General features: G+C 37.6%; 1 protein-coding gene across 9 annotated transcripts in view; it reads left to right on the forward strand.

The window, feature by feature from the left end:
* QKI (QKI, KH domain containing RNA binding) overlaps positions 1-21,276 on the forward strand; it is a 164,860-nt gene that overhangs the window by 121,737 nt on the left and 21,847 nt on the right. For all 9 annotated transcript variants that reach the window (XR_008933408.1, XM_056853095.1, XM_056853097.1 and 6 more), the window contains exon 5: positions 20,588-20,675. Coding sequence is in view for 8 of the 9 variants with exons in the window: in XM_056853095.1 (XP_056709073.1) it covers positions 20,588-20,675 (88 nt within the window). In the remaining variant the exon portion in view is untranslated. The remainder of the gene's footprint in view (positions 1-20,587; positions 20,676-21,276) is intronic.

Below are 21,276 nucleotides of genomic sequence, written 5' to 3' on the forward strand. Positions count from 1 at the left end.
ACTGTCCCCAGTTCTCTTTGTGGAATCATGTAGAAACTGAACTAATTTAGCTATCATGCATGGAGAGATCTACTGCTAATAGACATGAAATAGTTGCATTCATAGTGCAGAGGAAAGTTATACCTGGCTGGAAAAAAACCCAATCTGTTAGTATCATAAGCCCAGTTTATCTAATTACTTTGTGTTAAGTATGTTCTTAACTGGTGAAGTTATAAGCATGGAATATAATTTTTAAAATTACCGTTCAGTTGAAAACACAGACAAAGGAAAACTGCATTGTATCACTGGATCCTTTTAAAATAAATTTAAAAGGCTTATGTGATTGAAATCTGTGGTAGGTTTTGGTGGTTAAAATAGTTTTCATACAAAAACGCTTAATGCTTGAAAAGGGCTTGAACAGCTGATAATATAGTTAACTTTGGAGGTGAGCAACTTCATCTTATGGTTTCTTGCTCGGTGTGTTTGGTGCACCTTGCAAAGTTGCTAGGCCTCAGACTCCCACATGTGCTAATTTTAATAGATAAAGACAGCTATAGTTCATTATACTCGGTGGCTTGGTTGCAGGCTATTGTTTTCACAAGTGCAAGGATTTCTGCCTCCCCCAAGAACAGGACTTCAGGTGGCATTGCAGGTGGCCGTTTGATCATATTGTGATGCAGGAACTGCCAAAGGCCTTGTTGTAATAAAGTACATTAGACTGTCCCTTAATAAAAACCTGTTACACCTTTCCCTTACAGAGGAATTTAAGAGTACTTTATTTGTAGAGTGGCTTATCAAACATCACAGTATTTTATTTTCTTTAATTTAACAATAAGGGATATATTTGAAAGAGCTTGCCATATTCCTGGTTAGCTTTCTTGAGACTAAAATGAAACCTCAAGAAAGCTTTAAGTGACATATTTATTTTTTAATATTATTAAATTCAAATATACATCAAACAGCATTGAAAGAAAATATTCATTATAGAAACATAAGTTGCATACTTCAAATCTGAGCAAAGGTTATAGCAAAAAGCATACATAGGTCACTTATGCATGGTAGGTTTAGCCTCCTTCATTCCCTGTTTCAGCCAGGATCAGGTTTTTGAAAATGCACGTTACCTCATTCCTTTCGTTTGGGGAATACAAATTTTCCTTCGTGTTCTCCTTTTGGGGGAAATGGTGGGGGGGCCATTACATGTATTTTCAGAATCTTGAGAGGGTAGACAAATGGAAATATTTCCTCATTCAGAATGAGAATAGTAGGCATTAAAGCATTGTGTTAAAATATTCTTTCAGCCAGTTCATGTTGCTGCATAGCTCTTTGATCTGAAATTCAGACGGTAATTTAATGTTGTTGATGTCAGCATGGCTGCTTTTTTTGGTTGGATTATTAAACAACCAAGTCCCATTAAGAAACTAAGAATCTGCAAATCATAGTGTTCTGCAACAGAGGTTTAAGGCCTTTGTACAACAGCTTGACTCACCTGCTTGTCACTTGTGTCAGAAAGTGTCTGTATAAAGTGAAATACTGATGAATGTTTGAAAACACACAAATCAAGGAATAAACAAATATGGAAAGAGTTGACACACCTTTTTAAATTTAGAGAAATCCTTTCTGAAGTCCCTAAAGCTCAAGTGATGACCAAATTAGAAGTTTTCTTTCTGAGACAGATGAGAGAATTTATGTTTAAGTTTTAAAAGATACTTACTAAAGTGGAGCAGGGTATAAATTTTAACTGCAGTATTATGAAACTTACTGCTTGGTCTTATACATGTTTACCCAGCAGCAAGTCCCATTCAGTAGAGTGATATTTTCTCCCACGTAAGCTCAGTAGTTCAGTGAATATCCAAGTTTAATTGTGACTCAGTTTAATTTTTAAAAGAATTTTATTTTATGAAGAGCCCTGTGGCGCAGAGTGCAGTCAGAAGTACTGCAGTCAAAAGCTCTGCTCACAACCTGAGTTCAATCTTGACGGAAGTCAGTTTCAGGTAGCCGGCTCAAGGTTAACTCAACCTTCCATCCTTCCGAGGTCAGTAAAATGTGTACCCAGCTTGCTGGGGATAAAGTGTAGACGACTGGGGAAGGCAATGGTAAACCACCCTGTAAACACAGTCTGCCTCTTAAACATTGGGATGTGACGGTCACCCCATGGGTCAGTAATGACCCAGTGCTTGCACAGGGGACTACCTTTACCTTTTTTATTTTATGAACCTCTTGTAGAACTGTTGTTGAGGGTTAGGAAACGCCCCAGAGCAATATACCATTTGCCCAAGAAGGGACTGCAGCAAAGTGGAATCAGGTGAAGCACCCCTTATGCAAGTAGAGATTACTTTGTGAGCTTAAAAGCTGGAGGTACAAAACACTGTCTCCACAAAGTCATTCAGTTTGTTGTAACTCAGCTCCAGCCCTCTTTGCTTTTTGATAGTCTGATTTTAGTCTTTTGGAAACTCTACTGAGTAATCGTAAATCTTTGCTTTTGGATAGCTTTTTCCTAACTTAATGAATAGTGCAAAGCTGTTACAAAATATTAGCAGAAATAGACCAATGGCATGTGTATTGGAAGAGCTAGTCTTAAAGTCTGATGAGCCAGCCAATTAATTAATTGGAGGGACATGTCTGTCACCATGTCATCACATTATGAACCATAATAAAACAGGCATTGTAAACAGCATCACAAGCAAATACTGGTTGTAAATGTGGCCATCCTTTCAAAGGTACAGTGTTGCTTATGACAGCAAAAGCCCATTTGAATAACTGACTTATTAATTTCTAATAGTTATTGTGAAGTAGAAGTCTCCTTTGGATAAATTTTGTTATCCTTAACCCTTCAAAATAAGGGCCAAACTAAAAGTGTGATGGCTTATGTCTTATACTTGATAGGACGTGTAGTTGAAGTGACAGTTGCAGGGAGACTCAGTTTGGCCCTAAGGAGCCCTGACAGCGGGATGATTGATCTCCTTCTAGAAAAGAGCAAAAAAACCCTTTCTGTTGAGTCTCCCTTCAACTGTCATTTCAGCTATGCTTCCTGTGAAGCATAAGAACATAAGTAGAGCCTGCTGGATTAGACCAGTGGTCTGTCAAGTCCAGCATACTGTTTTACACAACAGCCAACCAATCCAGGAGGGTCAAAAACACACAGCAAAGAGGGCACAGGCCTTCTTCTGATGCTGCCTCCTAGCACTGGTATTCAGAGGCTTGATCTTTCTGTAGATGGGGGGGGTACTGTTTAGTCACCATGGCTAGTAGCCATTGATGGACTTTTTCATGAATCTGTGTAACCCCCATTTAAAACTGTCTATGCTTGTGGACTTCAACTATGGAATTAACTGCCAGTGGATATAGTGAATTACTCGATGAGTAAAGAAGTATTTGCTTTTGTCTTTCCTGAACCTATTTCCTAATACCTTCTTTGGGTGTCATTGAGTTCTAGCATTACGGGATAGGAAGAAAAAGCTCTATTTACTTTTTCTACCCCATGCATAAATTTATGAACCTCTGTCATGTCTCCCCTTAAAACAAGGCGGCATAAGAGTTCTATACAAGGGTATTACAATATTGGCTGACTTATTTTCAATCCCTTTCCCAATAATTCCTAGCATGGAGTTTGCCTTTTTTACCACTGCCACATGCTGAGTCAACATTTTCATTGAGGTTTCCACTTAAATGCCAAAATGTCGTTAAGTCTCAACCAGTTCAGCTAAATTCTTTCAAATATGTTGGCTTTTTATTGCTTCCGGTAAACAATGGGTTGCTGCATTTTCTCAGAAACAAGCAAACAAAAATGGTTATTGGTAAAGAACTAACACAGTACTTAGAGATGCTAAAATAAAATACGAGTTTAGTTAAGAGAGTAATATGCACCTTGCTTCTGGCAAAATGAATGAGTATGGGTTGCTCTGGGTGCATGCTAATTCTTACTGAAGTACATTCTGTGTAAGAATTCTAGGATATGTGAAACCACTCTAACAGCGCATTCCTGAAATGTGCTGGTGGCATTTACCATGGTCCTTAGGCTGACAAAGGCCTCCGCTGGCGCTGGGGCCCACAGCGCCAGTGCCCACAAGGCACTGGGCCCAGCCGCTGCCGCAGCCTCCTGCTGGTCTCTGGCCGCTGGCACAGGCCACAGCAGCGAGCTAGGAGGCATTCCCAGAGCGTAACGGCGGCGCCCGGGGGGCAGGGCCGACATTAGTCAGCCTCCTGAGCCGTTTTGGCTCAGGAATGCCCCCTTTTTTTGTTGAGCTACGGCAGCTTTTTGCTGGTGTATCTCCCTTGCAACCCTATGAGGGTTGCATGGGTTTTTTGCATGGGTTTTTTGCGCCGGCACTGCCGAAACCTCCTTAAGAGGCAACGCCACTGGGTTGCCTCCTAAGCCCGGTGCAGGCATTCCTTTCAGGAATGCATTGTTAAACTTTAATTCTAAATTATTGATAACTGTTCAAAATTTTTATTGTTCAGTTTTTTTGTTCTACAAATAGGAATTTACCTATACATATTGGGTAATTTACAATTTGTTGTGTGCCTCCAAATAAGCAAACCCTGCGTTGGTGGGGGTACTGAATAGGGAGACCATTCTTATTTAGGAGAAGAAATACATGTGAGATAACTGCAGTCTTGTTTACTCACTGCCAGGCTAGGTTAGAGAACAAACATCAAAGGAGAGATTATGCCTCCTATGAAACGATAAACAAAATATCAATACAGCCAAACCAACTTACTATCATTCACATGTAGGGAACTGCATTCTGTCTAGACACATAGAGGTGTGCGCAGGAGTATCAGCAATTCAGTAACTCACATGGCCAACATAATCTTTCATCTTTTAAGATGCATTGAACAAGAGTATTATAATGTAAACCTCAAAGTCTTAAGCCTGTTTGGCAAACTATAAAACTATAAAATATAAAATCTTTGAAGAATAAGTACTGAGCGGCAGCAGTAGTGGATGGTGACACTGGTGAAAGATCTTTCATAACCAATGGTAGTGACACTTCAGCTAACCCTGGTTAGTACTACACAGAAGTAGGAAATGGTAAACCACTTCTGATCATCTCATACCTCAAAAACCCTATGACGAGACAACAGGAAATGAAAGAAGATGTAGTGCTGGGAGACAAGACCCCCAGGTTGAAAGGTACAAAGGTACTGGGGAAGGACAGAGAAGTATGAATAGCATTGTTCTTAATGATGAAAGCAGATTAAAGCTGAAAGGACATTCAGTGGCTGATATGAATAGACGGAAAAGGAAAGGCAAAGCTGTCTGACACATATAATAGGAACAAGGAATGTGAGAAGTGTGTAGCAAGGTAAGCACAAATTGTAAAATAAGAAATGAAACATTTAAACATAATCCTGGGTGTGAGTGAACTAAAGTGAGTTCACTTTAGGATTGGGACATCTTCAGTCAGAACATTACAAAGTGTCTGAAAATGACAAACACAGAAGAAATAGTGTCACTTTTTTAGCACAAGCAGTCAGGGGCAGTAATGCAAAGTCTAACCAAATAATAACTACCAGAGTTCATGGAAAGTCTATCAACATAACTAACAATCAAGTTTATGTCCCAGCTATGGACTTTGAGGAGGAAGAAATTGAAATCTTTTATGCAAGTGTTCAGGAAGAAATTGAGCATGCACCTAAACAATATGGTCTGATAATCATAGGTGATTGGAACACAAAGGTAGGAAACAAAACAATAAAATATTGTTTGGAGTAGGATTCCAAAATGAAGCTGGAAAGTGACAATATTTTCATCGTAAACACATGCTTTAAGGAACCAAATAGATAATTGTATACATGGACATATAGCAAACCCAGGAATTGAATAGATTACATAATCAGAAGCAGAAGATGGAGAAGATCTATTATATCAGCTAAAAAAAGACAAGGAACATCATTCCTGAAGAGCAGATTTGTAAAACTACATTCAATTCAACATGAAGTGGAAAAACTGGGCTGAAACCAGAGGTGATATCAAGGAATAATGCTCAAAGCCTGTTCCTGTAGCAAAAAAGAAATGAAAAGCCTCAATATCTAAATAAACCAATTCCTCAATTCTGTTGTACTTAGATGTGACCAAAATATTAATCCAGTGTAGGGTTATGGCAGCAAGACAGGTCCTGATTTTGAATGGCTGCTATTCAGTTCTGAGCTGGGGTCTAGAGCACACCCAAGTTGGTGTGTGTGTGTGTGTGTGGTGCTGATCCCAAAAATGAGCTTACCTGCGAAGTTTCACTCCACCCTAGTGGTGTTCTCAAGTGCTCTTTGCCCTTTAACAAGTGAATATCTGCTTTTCAGTTCTGTGAAGAAGCATGTACATTTGGCTCATTTTTGCAGTATGATTCTGACATTGCCTACTGACACTAGGCAGTTCACCTTCTGTTGGCAGGGACCCTGCGGGAAGTAGATGTGATGTTTTGCTGCTGAGACTGTGCAGGGGTAGGTAGGTAAGCGCTGTTAACCTGGGCCACCAAAGTCTATACAGTAAATGTCTGGTTCTCATGGAAATAATATGGATTTTAAATGAGAATTTTATCTTTTACACAGTGCAATGCAGGAATGCCCTTGGTTCTGAAGCATTTAGAATGAGACAGTAATGTTGCATGGTAGTAGTACTGTTGATTCAACTTAGAAGGACAAATGTTCTCTTTTTAGCTCTTTGTTGTGTGGTAGTAGAACTAGAAATAGGAATCCTAGAAAATGTTGCTGTTAACAGGAGTATCATTAAGGGAGAAAATGTCCAGGTGATGGGAAACATAAGGAGATAATGCTAGCTTTCCCCCCTAGTGTGTCTTTAACATTATGACCACTGAATTTGTCAAGTGAAACAGCAAAGTACTCTTTGCATATCATTTGAACTGATAGCTTACTTTGAAAAAGATAAGAAAGTTGTGTTGGCAGAAAGAAATAATGATGCCAATTTATCTTTGCTTGTCCTAGTCACTGTATGTATTGCAGTTTTGTTCTGAACAGAATGAGCCATATCATTACGGTCCTGCCTCATACATTTTTGAGGCTAACAGCGTGATCCTGTACTTGCCTAATACATCACAGGTTTTTTTGTATTTATTAAAATATTTATATCTTGATTACCAATATGGTATTAACAAATATTATAGTATTAATTACAAATAAAGCATTAACATTTTAAAAGAAAACTAAAAGCCCAGTTTATGAAAATCACCAATTGGGCATAGCTTGAAAGAGAATAAAACTCAGCCAGCCAAACTCTCCCAGAGCCAATGTTCCCACAACTCTCCAATCAAAAAGGTTACAAAAGCAGGAAAACAACTAGCAGAAGTTGACATCAGTTGACTCAAGATCATCAACTTCTCATCCACCCACAGTCAAGTGGCACAAAAAGCCAGTTAACACAAAAATAAATTGCCTTTGCCAGTGTATGGGAAGGCAGGTGCCAAACATAAGCCACATAGGAGAAGACTTCCGTAATCTTGGTGCAACTTAGATTGCAGAGGAACCTGCAGTAGGGCCTCTCCAAATATTATATTGTTGGCTGATGCTGGAACTGGCAGTCCTTCAGGCATTTTGCCCAAACTTGCTGGGCTTTAAAGCCAAATCTAGCACCTTGTACTGGGCCTAGAAACAAACTGAAAATCAGTGAAGAACAAGAAACTGCAGCTACATTTTGTATTGGTTGATATTCTGATGTTTCTGTTCTGAGGTAACTACAAGTAGAATGTGGTGTTTTTGTCTTGGTGTCACCATTGCATTTTAGCAAATACTTAAAGGTAAAGCGGAGCTGCTGGTGCCTGTCCTTTAACTAACCCCCAAATTTCAAGTAGAGTGGATCAAAGGGTCCAGTTCTTTTGGTCCCTGAAGAGGGTGCCCCCAGCCACCCTCCATTATTTCCTGGGGGGAGTATCTCCAAGCTGCTTTCAGTGCAAAAGCCATGCATTTATCTCAGGAATAGGGGATTTTCTGGGACAAATTGGAGATTTTAATGCAAGAATCGGGTCAGGTGCCTTAGATGCAAGAGCTGATGTAAATGCTCAGATTTCCCACACTACATTCTTGGAACGCTCCTCAAAGGACATTGTTATCAATAAGGCTGGACTTAGATTTTTAGAATTGCTTTTACTGTTTAGTTTGCATGTTTTACATGGCACCACCTATGATATAACTGATGGTACTTTTACTTATAGATCCACCTGCCGGCAAGTACAGTTGACTATATTGCTATATCTCCTGATTTATTGAATTCAGTGATTAACTTTGTGTTGGAGATTATTCATGGAGTGACCATTGCCCACTGAGAAGTATTTAACACTACTGCTAACCTTTTGTTGGAACCTGTACGTGACTTTGCAGAAGACATTGTCTTTGGTTGTAGGAGGCTTAAAAGGTCTGAACAATTAAATAACAAATTATCCCAAGTTTTTACAAATCCAGAATTGGAGTCGCAGCGTCTGGCCCTTTTGAAGCCAGACAATGACACCATTAAATACTTTGAGGATATAGTCAGTCGGGTCAATAATACTCAGTAATAATAGACGCATAAAATCTATACCATTTTCAAATAGTGGCTGGTATGATCATGAGTGTAAAGATTTTTTAAAAAATCTAACTCTTTGTCTGAGACAGGCAAGACGTAGTAAAGATGTAGCCTTGATGCCCCAGCTCTTTCTGCTTAGGGCGCAATATAAAAAGCTACTCAAACAAAAGAAAACTGACTATGCTAAATTTCTATGAAAGGAATTGGATCTTGCAGTCACCAAAAAGAATGACTCGGGCTTCTGGGAACTTGTTTCAAATGACTGCTAGATTGGTCTTCGGTCACAGTGGCAGAGGCCAGAGGTTTAATTAACTCATTAGCCCCTGGGAAATCTCCTGGGAAAGATTTGATCCCTCCAGATTTATTCAAAGCTTTTTCAAAATGGTGGGAACCTGTGCTAGCAAAAGTTTCCCCGCAGATAAGTGAAACGGACAGGATTCCTTCTGGATAGAAGCTGAGTATTGTTCCCATCCATAAGAAGAGGGACAAAATTGACCCACATAATTACAGACCAATAAGCCTGCTGGATATATCAGCCAAACTATATAGTAAATACTTGCTGCACAAGTTAGAAGATTGGGTAACTGAAAATCATATCATACATCCCAACCAGGCTAAATTCAGAAAGGGCCTTGGTACCATTGATCACTGCCAAACTCTACATTAGCTTTTTCTGGTATAAAAGGCCCCACAACAAAGGTGTTGTACGTAGCATTTGTTGACTTAGCCACGGCTTTTGACTCCATAGATAGAAATCACCTTTGGACAAAGCTAGTGGGAATGAATAATGATAGGCGCTTATTATTCTTATTATGTAAACTACATACCTTTGCCAAATAAGGGTAGAAACATCCAGATCCTTAAACAGTAAAATTCCAACTTGCAAGGGCATAAAATAGGGATGCATATTGGCATATTTAATTGATATATAAATGACATAGTTGAGAGGCTTTCTGGACTGCAATTTTTCCACCTTCTCTTGAGCAGCAAAAATTTCAGTTCTACTATATGCGGATGATATGGCCTTAGTTTCCTTTACTAAAATTGGACTTAGACAGTTATTACAATTGGGAGAATACTGCAAGGAAGAGGCCCTTAACATTAACTATGAGAAGACAAAGATCTTCAGAAAAAGGCCAAAAAAATCTTCCTGGAGTATACATGGTAATCCTATTAAACAATGTTGCTTCTTCAAGTACCTGGGAGTTACGTTTAGAGAGACACTAAAGTAGAATATACATTTAGCAATTATTAAGTCCTCTGCACTACATATTGTGGGATCCATCCTGACATTCTTTTATACAAGGCGTGGTTTTCTTGATCCAGTTTTCTGATCCAGTTCTAAAATTTTCTGATCCAGTTCTAAAATTATTTGAAAGTAAGGTCGCCCCGTGTTTATTGTACAGAGTGAAAGTATGGAGATGGAAGGAATATGCCCTTTCTAGCTTAGGAGGGATTCAAAACCTTTTTCTTAGACTATTTTAGCTCTCCCTAAGAAGACTCCTGGGCCCTGATGAGAGCAGAAACTGGTCTCCCTTCAATTGGGGCTCGTGCCCACCAAGCAATTGTAAAATGCTGGAAGAAATATAGAACAGCTAGAATAAACTCGTTTAGTGGACAATCGTTCAACCTCTTAATGTCTAAGGATTTATGACGCCATAGTTTTATTAATAACATTCTTGCACGTTATTCTGTTCCTGATGACCTTCTATATACTTCATCTGACAAATCTCACCTTAGAGACTGGGTGCTCAATTCTGATACACTGATTGACAGAGCAATAATTATGGAATCTAAATTTTCATTATGATTCAAATTCTTAAAAAATGATCCTCTTAGAACCCCCTAATCTTTCAGTGCAGAACCTCAGAGTGGCCTTCTCAGCTTTATACTTCCAGGCTATGCCAGTGGCTTTTTCACTGGACATTACAGTCAGACACCTAAGGATCAACTTTTATGTATTTGTGAAGATCTAACTCCAGAAGATCTAGTCCACTATGTTTTAGCATGCCCATTGTATGTGGAACCTAGAGCCAAATTCTTAGATGGGTTATTGAAACGTGTAAACTTTAGCTCTGAATCTGAAAAACGGATCTTCTTATTATCAGACACTGATCTATATGTCACTTAAGAATTTGCCCTGGCTATTTGCCCTGGCTACAAAGAAAATAAGAGCTAAAGAGGTTTTAAAGAGAGTAACTGTTTAGAAAGTTTTAGAGAGAACTTTTTTTAGTTTAAAATTATCTATATTGCATGGAAAATCTCTGTCAACTGTTGTTTTTACCAATACTGTTACTAATTTTGAATTTCTAACTTTTAATGCTTTTATTCTACAAAAATTTGTAAAACTATAAGGTTATTTTGTAATGGCCTATGTCTATACAAATAAATTTATTCTTACTGTCATGCATTTAAGCAGCAATCTCTGGCCAAATGCCTCCCATGGAAGAACCAACACAACAAGCCCAACAGAACCATTGTAGAACCAGTAATCCCAGTAGAACCACAAGCCAATGTGCCAAGCCAAACAGAACCAAAATCAAACCAGAGAATCTCTGCAGCAAAAACTGGAGGTGGGGGAACACTTTTGCAAGCATGGCAGAACCAATTGCAATGTCCAGAACCCAGAGCCACTGTGGCCATGCAAGTTCAAGAGTACCAATTTCAAACCAGAAAATCTGCAGTAGAAACTGAAGGGGGGAACTTTTGCAAGCCCAGCAGTACCAATGACAGTGTACAGGTGCCCAGTAGAACCCAGTGCCACTGTGGCAGTTCAAGCCCGACAGAAATAATGTCAAACTGGAGAATCTCAGCAGAATAACTCTAAGAAAAGGTTGGACCACAAAGCAACTCTGGCAAAGGGAAAAAACACACTCGAAACTGGCAAACAGACTTCAATATGATAGAAGCAACCTAGCAAGCCAATAGAAACCCCAGGAAGACGCAGAAACAAAGGAAAAATGGAAGGGGTAGAAAAAATAGTCCTAGGAGCCTGCAAATGCTGGCTCGTGATCTTTCTGTTTAATCCTATTTCTGGGATTTTTCAGGACCATTTTTGTGGTATACCGAAAAATTATCAAATATATTTGGCCTGCCAAATATATCCAAAATATATCAATATGGTATTTTTGGAGTATATTTTTGACTCGGTTGTATCTGAATGCGCATCCCTATGTGATGCATGTAGTTAGATGTATTCAGTTTACAGTTTGTTAAGGTGCTCCAGATGTGAGCAGCTCCACTAATCAAGGTTTGTTTTCTCCCTAGTGACCAGGATTCTTGTTAAAGTAAATAATTAGTTTCTGTATCTACCTAGAATTTATGAACCCCTGTATGAAAACATAGTGTGAACTGAAAATGTTGCTTCTGTTGTCTTTCCATTTGCTTGATTCTAGATGTTCAACTCTATTTTCCTTAGGTTTTCTGCTAAAACTGTTAATTTGATAACATGTCTCCTAGTAACTAACTGTCCTCGTTTATAAGCAAAATAATTAGACCTATATGCCTTTTGTTTTAGTTCAGTGCACGCCAATTTGGCCATTTCGAAAACTTGCCATATCTATTCTATCATGGTTGTCATATTTTGTTTTCCATGGCATGGCCTCCAAAAATTTTGTTGCAAACATTTATTATTGACTAGCCCTTTTATAATAGATTATTATGCAACTTTAATATGTTGCTAGTTGCTAGTTTCAATTTCAGTGTTTAGTGTATAATAAAATGAACACTTTGATCTGCTTTGTAAAACTCTGAAAAATTGCATCCCCTCCAAAGGCAACAGAAGTCAAATTTTTGTGTAATCTCATTGATACTCATGATATAAACTTTTAGATTGATCTTCTTTCACACTTAAACACAAAGAGAAGCTTCAATATTTCACACATTTCAGACATCAAATACAACATAGCACAAACCACCAGATCTTTTTTTACTGTGTCTTTTTTCAGGGTGGATTTGATTCAAATCAGATCGATTTAAATCACAATTTAAATCACTAGTCAGTAAGATTAGATTTAACTAATGTTTTTCTACATAGACTCATTTTTGCTGGTATAATCTTAGTATTTACAACCAGATGATGGCTTCATTTTTAGAATAATAACTTTTCAGATTAGTTTTACAGTTATATCAAAAATTACTGATTTGGTTATACTGTTAGAAATTTACAGATGGATAATTATGAAATTATTGCAAGGTGAACTGCCTCCATTCACTCGAGCCACTAGGCCTTGCATTTCTTCGTTGCAGTGTTTGCATTTTGCATGCATGCCTGCCTTACCCACAAGTAGAGGAATGTCAGTAAAATATTCCCAAACTGGGTATCTTTTATGGCCTGCTGCCATTATAGAGTTTCTCCTCCAGGGAGAGAATAATACGATAAACCTCAGGCTATACACACAAGGATCCCAAGACTTGTGCAGTATTCTGCTCAAAAGGTTTCACTTTCATTTAAACTGCTTGCCTCTCCCTCCTCATACTTAGCTCCTTGTTCAGATCTGTTCAACTCCAAACAATCTTCTGTTCATTGAACTTCTTGAAACTTAGCACTTAAGAGGCAAGAGGTTGATTCTGTGTACATAGATTTGCAAAAGAGCAATGAGATTAAGGTCTTTCCCTCAACTCTGTAAGTTTATAACATTGTTGCTGTGAAGAAGAGGCATGTTATCTCTGCAGACATAAATTCAGATTTGAGAACTGGAAAACCAGGTATCTGTGATAATATCTTCTCGATAGAAAAACTGCCCAAAATAATCTTATAGAAACCTCTGTAAGAGCATGACATTGTGAACAGATTAATGGAATTCATTTACAAAAAAAATTAAACATGGCATGAGTATACAGCTTCATGCTACATAATTAAAACTAATCCTTATTTCATGATGAATAAGCTTTGGACTATAATGTATCTTAAATAGAAAACTATCTTTAGATAGATTTTGCTTCAAAAAGCATTTTATTTTAAATAATCCAATTTAAATCAAAAAGTCAAATTTAAATTAAACGATTTTTTGATTTTTAAAAAATTGATTTTTATCTACCCTGCTTTTTTTATACATATTTGGATAGAATTGAGAGTAATCCTTTTTTGCCGTAAAGCATACTTCTATTTTTTATTTCTTAAATTGCCCAGTTTTCCCTCACAGTAAAATATTTTTCAAGCCCATTAGTTTAATTTATACTTAATAATCTAACATTAACTGTGCATATAGGTCTCCTCCCCGGTTAAGTGCATTTGAAGAGTACATTCCATTTTTGAGTGCCCTGCTGAAAGATTCAAGCTGTATTTTTAGATGAGCTCTTTTGCCATCCCAAAGCTGCAGTACAAAAAGTCCTGGAAGCAGTATTTGGTTTTTACCATCTTGAATAATTTGCTGACATCCGCAGCTTGTCTGCCTTACTGCTTCTACTTCTAGTCTACTGGAGTCAGTGAACTTAGAATAGTATAACTCTGTTTAGGATTGCACTGTTAGTTTACTTAGGAGTCCTTGAGGAAACTTTCTGGAAGTCCAAATATATAATGACCACCAGATTGTCCCTATGTATATATTTTATTGATAGAAGTTGAGAATCCTTTATCCAAGCTGCTTGGGACCAGAAGTGGTCCGTATTTCAGATCATTCCATATTTTGGAATATTTTGGAATTTTTGCATATACATAATAAGATATCTTGGGGATGGGACCCAAGTCTAAACACTAAATTCATTTATGTTTTATATGTACTTTATACACATAGCCTGAATGCAATTTTAAACAATATTTGTAATCATTTTGTATACATTGAACCATCAATGGCACTGCTGAGCACCTGTGAGTAATGCCTGCATGCCCCCTCAAAAGGTCCAGTTTTCGGATCAGCCCAGATATTGGATGGCCACATACGGAATACTCAACATGTATTATCAAAGAATATTGGCAAGATAGTTTCTCATCACGGCTTGTTTTTCTGGTTCTTTTCCCTCCTGCTAGTGAGAACTGACTACACTGGATTGTGCAACTCCAGAGGAGAAATTTAAATAGCACTTGGACAAAAGAACTCACTGAAATGCTTTTATTCCATTCGCCAATGTACAGAGTAGAAATTGCTTCACAGAAAACATTCACAACCCACATATTGCCACAGCTTCCTCCATATTAAGAGAGACCCCCCCTTTCAGACCTTGTTCTATTTCACAGAAAGGAGCAAGTGGGTGGGTGACCTAGCCATTATTTTGTTTGTTCCAATGTTCAATTTGTTTCTGCAAGAAAACAAGGTTAGAACATGTATTGAAACTGCAGAAATAAGAGAGGTGGTGTTCAGGGCTGTAAAAAATGTTTTATTTAAGTGTGAAAATAATATTATTATATTAATAATAATAATAATAATAATAATAATAATAGGGTTCTCAAGGTGCAGGAGGGTGGTTGATAATCATTAAAGAGGAAAGGAGAAATTAGTTTCCTACATACTCCCTGTCTGTTTATGGCAAATGATCAATAGTAAGCCGTGTGTCTCATGTTGTGAGGCATTGCCAGAACCCAAGTAATGCAAGGAAGGTTGCCAGAACAAAATCTTACCTGCATTTTTGCAACAACCTATGCTCTACTATACATTTCTGGTAGACTAACCACAGTTTGTGACATCTGAATGCAGCCTCATTGTAGTCATATGTTGTGTATTTTTGTTCAATAATTTCGCATTTGTTATTTTGCAACTCCTGAGTTTCTGCCGTGCTGATCTGCCATTTTGCAACTTTTCACTTAGCCCTTGCTTTTCATTTTATGTCTCTCTATTTTTGCTTCTGTGCTTGAGTTGCATTCCCTTGAAGAAAGTGCTCCAGGTGTGGGTTATTTGTCTAACTACAGTGAAAGCCATTGCAAAGAATTCATTTGCTTCTCTGCAAATGCCCTGTCCTTTTCCAGTAATCTTTGTACACTTGATCATCTACAGGTCCAACTATATCTTGCAAGCCTTGCGCTTTAATTATGGCTTCTTTGGCTTTGCTTGTTAACCACATGGGCATCTTCTTGGACTTGTCTGTACCTTTCCTAATTGCAAAATACATCTTGACCTATTATTGTGGCTTTAATTAACTTTTCAAGTGTTCTGCTGGGAACTTCAGCTTTGAGCTTCCTTTTAACTTAAGCCTTTCCCTTCATATTTTAACAGATGTTCTCTTGAAAGCAGTGCGCTACTCTTGGGCTTCTCTCTTGTTCCTGTAAAACTGAACTTTGGAACCATGCGTCTCCAAAGCTAAATACAATGTTAGGGAACTTCCCATTCCCCCCATTATTGTCTTCAGGCCAAGCTCAGCAGATTTCATAATGCACTTGGAAGATACTCTCTAAAGCCGTGGCAAACTTTCTATTTGTTAGAACTGGGAAGAGGTCCTGTTGACTCCTCCTTGTCTGCCCATCTTTACTTCATCTGTCTCTCCCCCTCCCCTTATCTTTCAAATATTAATCCAAAGCTGAATACAGGAGTAGTCGTTGCTTGCTTCTCACTGGTTGACCTTTGCTCAGTCATTCTCTCTAGCCTCACCTACCTTACATTGTGGTTTTGAGGATGAAATGGAGGAAGGGAGCACTGTGTATGCTGCCCTCAGTTCTTTAGAAGAATGGTGGGATAAAAGTGATGGAGAGACTTCTTCCACCCCAAACCATTAAAACAGTGTAACAGCTCATACGCTAAGCATCAGTAGTTGCTGGGAAGAAAGGAGATGCCTCTACTGTCCCCTTCCATTCCGAATACCTGCTGGTGATGAATGTACAAGCTACTTGCTGTCCCTTCCATGTTGAGAGGATGGTGGTGTCAGCAGGTTTGTGCTCAGAACTAGCAGAGAAGAGGTAGGAGCTGTTGCAGAGCAATGAGGAGGGACAGTAGTCATGTGATTGTGGAACAAGTTTGTGGATCCATCTTCTAAATGCTGTATGTGCTTAGTGAAGTTTTGGTTACCACAGTGACTGCATTAGCTGCATTCAGAAAAGATATGTAGAGTTTGTGCAGCGAAGTTGTTTTTGTGTATAGGCTCACCAGCAGATTTTGTGTATAGGCACTCCAGAAGCCTTGCCTCACACATGTTTGGTCTAAACAATTAAGGCAGAATATCCCTAAGCATTAATTTAAAAGCTTGTTTAAAAAGCTTTCTTCGTGGGTGCATATACTGTATATAGCACTGAAGACTAACTCATGGCATAAATATACTCTGGAGGAGCCCAGAATCTAGGAATAAGTCTACCAGGAAAGTGGTCTAGGGTTGCCTTTCTCTAGTACAATTAAAATGTTAGCTTTTCAGTAACCATGTTTTTTTTTTTAAGTATTTTAAAACAATGTTTTCTAGGCACAAGTTTTTACTTGCAAAAATGCTTTTTGGCAGGGTGACAGGAACACATAGAATGTTTATTCGATCTGAAATCTGAACTTTAGTACTGCTACTTGGAGAGGTTAATGCCTTTGAAGACATACAAATATCCACAGCCACCAACTGAGCATGTGTACATTTATTTTGTTAAGTGCAAATAAAAGCCACAAATAGGTTACTAATAAATAAATGTTTAATTTTGTAAAATTTGGATTATAAATGACTTATTGAGGTATACATGTATATTTGCTTGTCCTTGTTTAGAAGGTAAAAATACTAAATAGATGCTGCTGGCAGCAACTTCCTGTGATTTGTATTAGATTCTTCTTTTATATTGTGCTGTAAATTCTTACTTTGCTAGGTCTATTCAGTTGGAGATGCTGTGATAGTACCCATTTCTCCAAAAACATAATGGAATGTGGATATATACAGTCTTCGGTTTAAAGGGGTGATGCTATAGAATCTTTCCTTTCAAATTTCAGGTAATTAGAAAAAAATTGAAATGACACTCCCCAAACCTGGTGAAACTAGAGAAACATCCTGCCTGTAGCTTTTGTACAGCTAATATGTTTGAGTCAGACACAAATAAGTCATGCTCACTCCTTATTTCCTTGCAAACAGTGAACCTATTTATATAAATGAATGTCATGATGGCAAAAAAATGTTAAATATATCTGTCCAGGAATATGCAACATACTTTATATGATTTTTAAAAATTCTGTAAAAAAGTATTATATGTTGAATGGAGAACACCATTTGTTAAGGATATTAGTATTTTGTGTTCTTTGATCTAATTTCATTTAAGTATTTTTTTTCCCTTCATCTAAATAAAAGCATTCCACCTGTGGAGATCTTGACAGAGCACATTGATGATTAGGAATGACAATTCTGTTTGCCTTTGACAACTCAATTAAAGTTAGAGAAGGATACAAGATGGATTTAAGAGTATTTCACAACTGCAGATCATGGTTTATGTATATGAAAATTAATTTTGATGGCTGTAGTGTCATCTAGTCTTCTGAAACAGTTAACTATCACCAGTTAGATTTTGCCGAAGAAATGAATTGCCTGCTATATTAATTATCAGCCAACTTGCAATGGTATATGCGTATCCATAGCAATCTGTGCCATGTGATAGAATAGTTGCTTTTTAATTCCCATAGTGATCATTTTTCTTAACAGCATCTGAAGTTTCTGGTTTAGTTTGCCCTGTGCTGAGTGCTGGCAACTGCTTGGTCACATCATTTTGGGCATATGTTTCAATTTTGTAGACATGTCCAATTTTGATTTCCCCCCCAGGAATTTTGTTTTGGGGCTGTGTACTAAATTTTAGCTTTTCTATCTTAATGTGGATTTGTTGGGAGTTTCCCAAGCAGAAGTCTCAAAAGTTAGGTTTTTAACTACATGTCAGAATTTTCCATAGGGTTCCAGTACTCACCTATTCTTTGAAACATGTATGAAGAAAGATTTAACAAAATCATGTCTATAAAAATATAGGAATGTAAAGAAAGATTCCATTTATACTTTGTAACATAAGCCTTAGGTCTAGAAACTTTTTATTGAAATATTTTTTACTTCAGTAGTTGAATCATGAAAAAAACATCAGTTTTAACAAACATTATTGTTAGCCACACAGCATTTGAGAATATGGAAGTTATTGTTCTAAGCAGGAGAAAAATCTAACTATGAGATGGACAAATGGCATATATAAATGTTTTTACATTGTCTTAAGGTAAAATTCTTTTTATTTCTGTTGAAGAGCCTTAAAAGTTAGAATGAGAAAAACAAGTCAAATTTAACTAGACTCCAGTTTTACAGTTTGATACCAAATCCCTAGATCTAGACTAGATGATAGATTTGCTGCATAGTTAGAGCAACTCTAGTAATAAATGATACATGCATATTTGGAAATGTTATTTTAGAACTTAAGTGCGACTAGCCGTTGAATCCTGTCTGGTGTTTCTCATATTGGCCAAAGGTTTGAGATGAGTAAATGATAACAAGCTCAGTGTGTGGGAGTAGTTGTCTGTATGTAGGATTCTTGTTACTTACTTGCCCTTTGGGGAGAAAGTCCAGTCATCTTATTAATAATTTGACATCTGAGGGAGGCAAAGTAGTCACTCAGTTCTGAAGTCTGTAGAATGTCAGAAACCATCTCTTAGGATATTGAGGTTTTGCACTGGGTCTTTCAGGGGTGAGGGAGGATTGATATATATTAAGCTTTTTTCCAGTGTGTATATAGTTTGCACAATAAAATCTTGTTGCCGTTGCTCAAATTCAGCAAGCAATTTTGAATGTCCTTCAAGTGATGGAAGTTTCAGCAATAAAGGTGGCTTTTTAACAGTTGATACTTATGCGCATTAGTGTTATGTGTATGAAAGGAAAGGAAGACAGAGGATAAAATGTTTGAATCAACTGCATAAGTTTAAACAACAGTACGAACCATGTTAGTTCAGAGACCTTATTGATGTTTACTTACAACAGCTATGTCTCAGTACAAATTATTAGACTCCTTGGTACAGGCTGTGTGGGCAGTGTATTGTCTCCTCAGAGATCATTTTTATTCCTCCTGCACTTTACGTTTGATTGAATGGAGAATGCCTGCAGAAATGTCTGAAGCTAAGAGATTGCATCAGTGTGCTTTATTTGTCAATTGAGAACAGAGAGGGGACTGGTCAAATTGTGGTGTGTTTGCTGTTTTTAACAGTTGCAATTTGAGCTTGGCATGCTAGAAGTAAAGGTGTAGGAATCTGAACTGTGAACGCTGTCCTTTAACTCTTTTAAACAGCTGATTTATGTGATTAACAATACTAAGTACAAAAGGAGACTTGGCCAGTGAAGCAATCAAATGATATACAGCCATATAAGAAAATATGCAAATGAGTATAATTCTATAATGCAGTAATCATAGTTCATAATTTATCTATTGATGATAAGAGTATTCCATTTTTCACAACTGAATTGAGAGATTGTTTCAATTATGAGATCACATTTGAACATTGGTGCTGCTGTGTTTCCAGTACATATTTATTTCTCCTTATAATGCAAGTTCATTTTTCATCATTTTTTATTTCAGAGAGAATACAAACACCACATTAAATAGCTTTCTGATTGTAGTTTGAGATCTCTCCGTACAAGAATATAATATACTATATATATAATATGCCGTAACTCAGTTGTATGAAAATTGTATCTGTTACAGAGTATGACTCTTAAAATCCAGATGAAAAAGTCATCTTGTACAGATATGGGCTGATTTGTAATCTACAAGATACTTCTTTTCTAGAAGTAGAAACATTATATAGTTTATGTCCTCTAATATACCTTCAATATCTGTAGAACAATCAGTCACTTATCTAATTAAATGGGTGGAAGAATTGCCCCAGGCAAACTAACAAATACCATTTTCACTTTCGGCTATAAAACTACTTGCTTTCTAAATTAGATGGCAGCCAAAGGTACAGCCCTTTTTCATGGAAGGGTGATTATGAAGTTTCACTTTTCATGACTAGCTGTTAAGTGTCGAAGAGAGACCATGCAAGCCTAATGTAGCATTCTGTTGGAGACTAGAGAGCTCAGCCTCTTTCAGTGCTGTACTTTCTTGCTATTAGAAACTTGTTGCCTGCTTCTGGAAGTATAGGAGGAGTGATAAGTAGGTAGAATGGCATTATATAAGCATGTTTCTATCTTGCACACCACTTACAATCAGCAGATGTGCTAGTATTGTGAACTATTTTTTTTGCTTTTTCTGTGCAGGCAGAGGGAGAAGATAGCCTTAAAAAGATGCAGTTGATGGAACTTGCAATTCTCAATGGCACGTACAGAGACGCCAATATCAAATCACGTAAGTATTACAGAACTATTTATAAGGATACTTATAAATCACCTTTGTTCACATAGACCAGACAAAGTAGAGCATGTATTCTTACTGAGCCCTGTTTGGTGATCCTTTCAATGATTCTCATGACACATGAAACAAATCCATCAGAACCAGCTTCCTGTGTTCTGCTTGGCTTTTCTATAATGTACACATTTTCAGTTCCCAGCTCCTCTCACTTTGTGATACATTTACATGGGTGTACTTTTAACGTCATGGCATTTGACCATGTGTGCTGCTGTGGAGTTCTGCGCAGTTTCTGTGGGTATTTTTCCTGGTTCTGATTAGGAGCCCTTTAAACATTGACTGTAGCCACATGAGAACCATTTTTCCATTAGTCACCTCTTCATTACTCCAGGTAACTCAGCTGGACAAGTTCACTTCAGCTCTTAATCACAGCATTGGGAATATGAAAGGGAGATTTTATGGGACACACCCACATGATTTATTGTCGAAGGCTTTCATGGTCAGAGTTCATTGGTTCTTGTAGGTTAGCCTTATTCATTCTTAAAATCTCTTCTTTTCTGTTAAAGTTGTGCTGATGTTTATGAATTTCAATGGCTTCTCT

The sequence above is a fragment of the Euleptes europaea genome, chromosome 7 (genome assembly GCF_029931775.1).
Source record: "Euleptes europaea isolate rEulEur1 chromosome 7, rEulEur1.hap1, whole genome shotgun sequence".
NCBI classification, from domain to species: Eukaryota; Metazoa; Chordata; class Lepidosauria; order Squamata; family Sphaerodactylidae; genus Euleptes; species Euleptes europaea.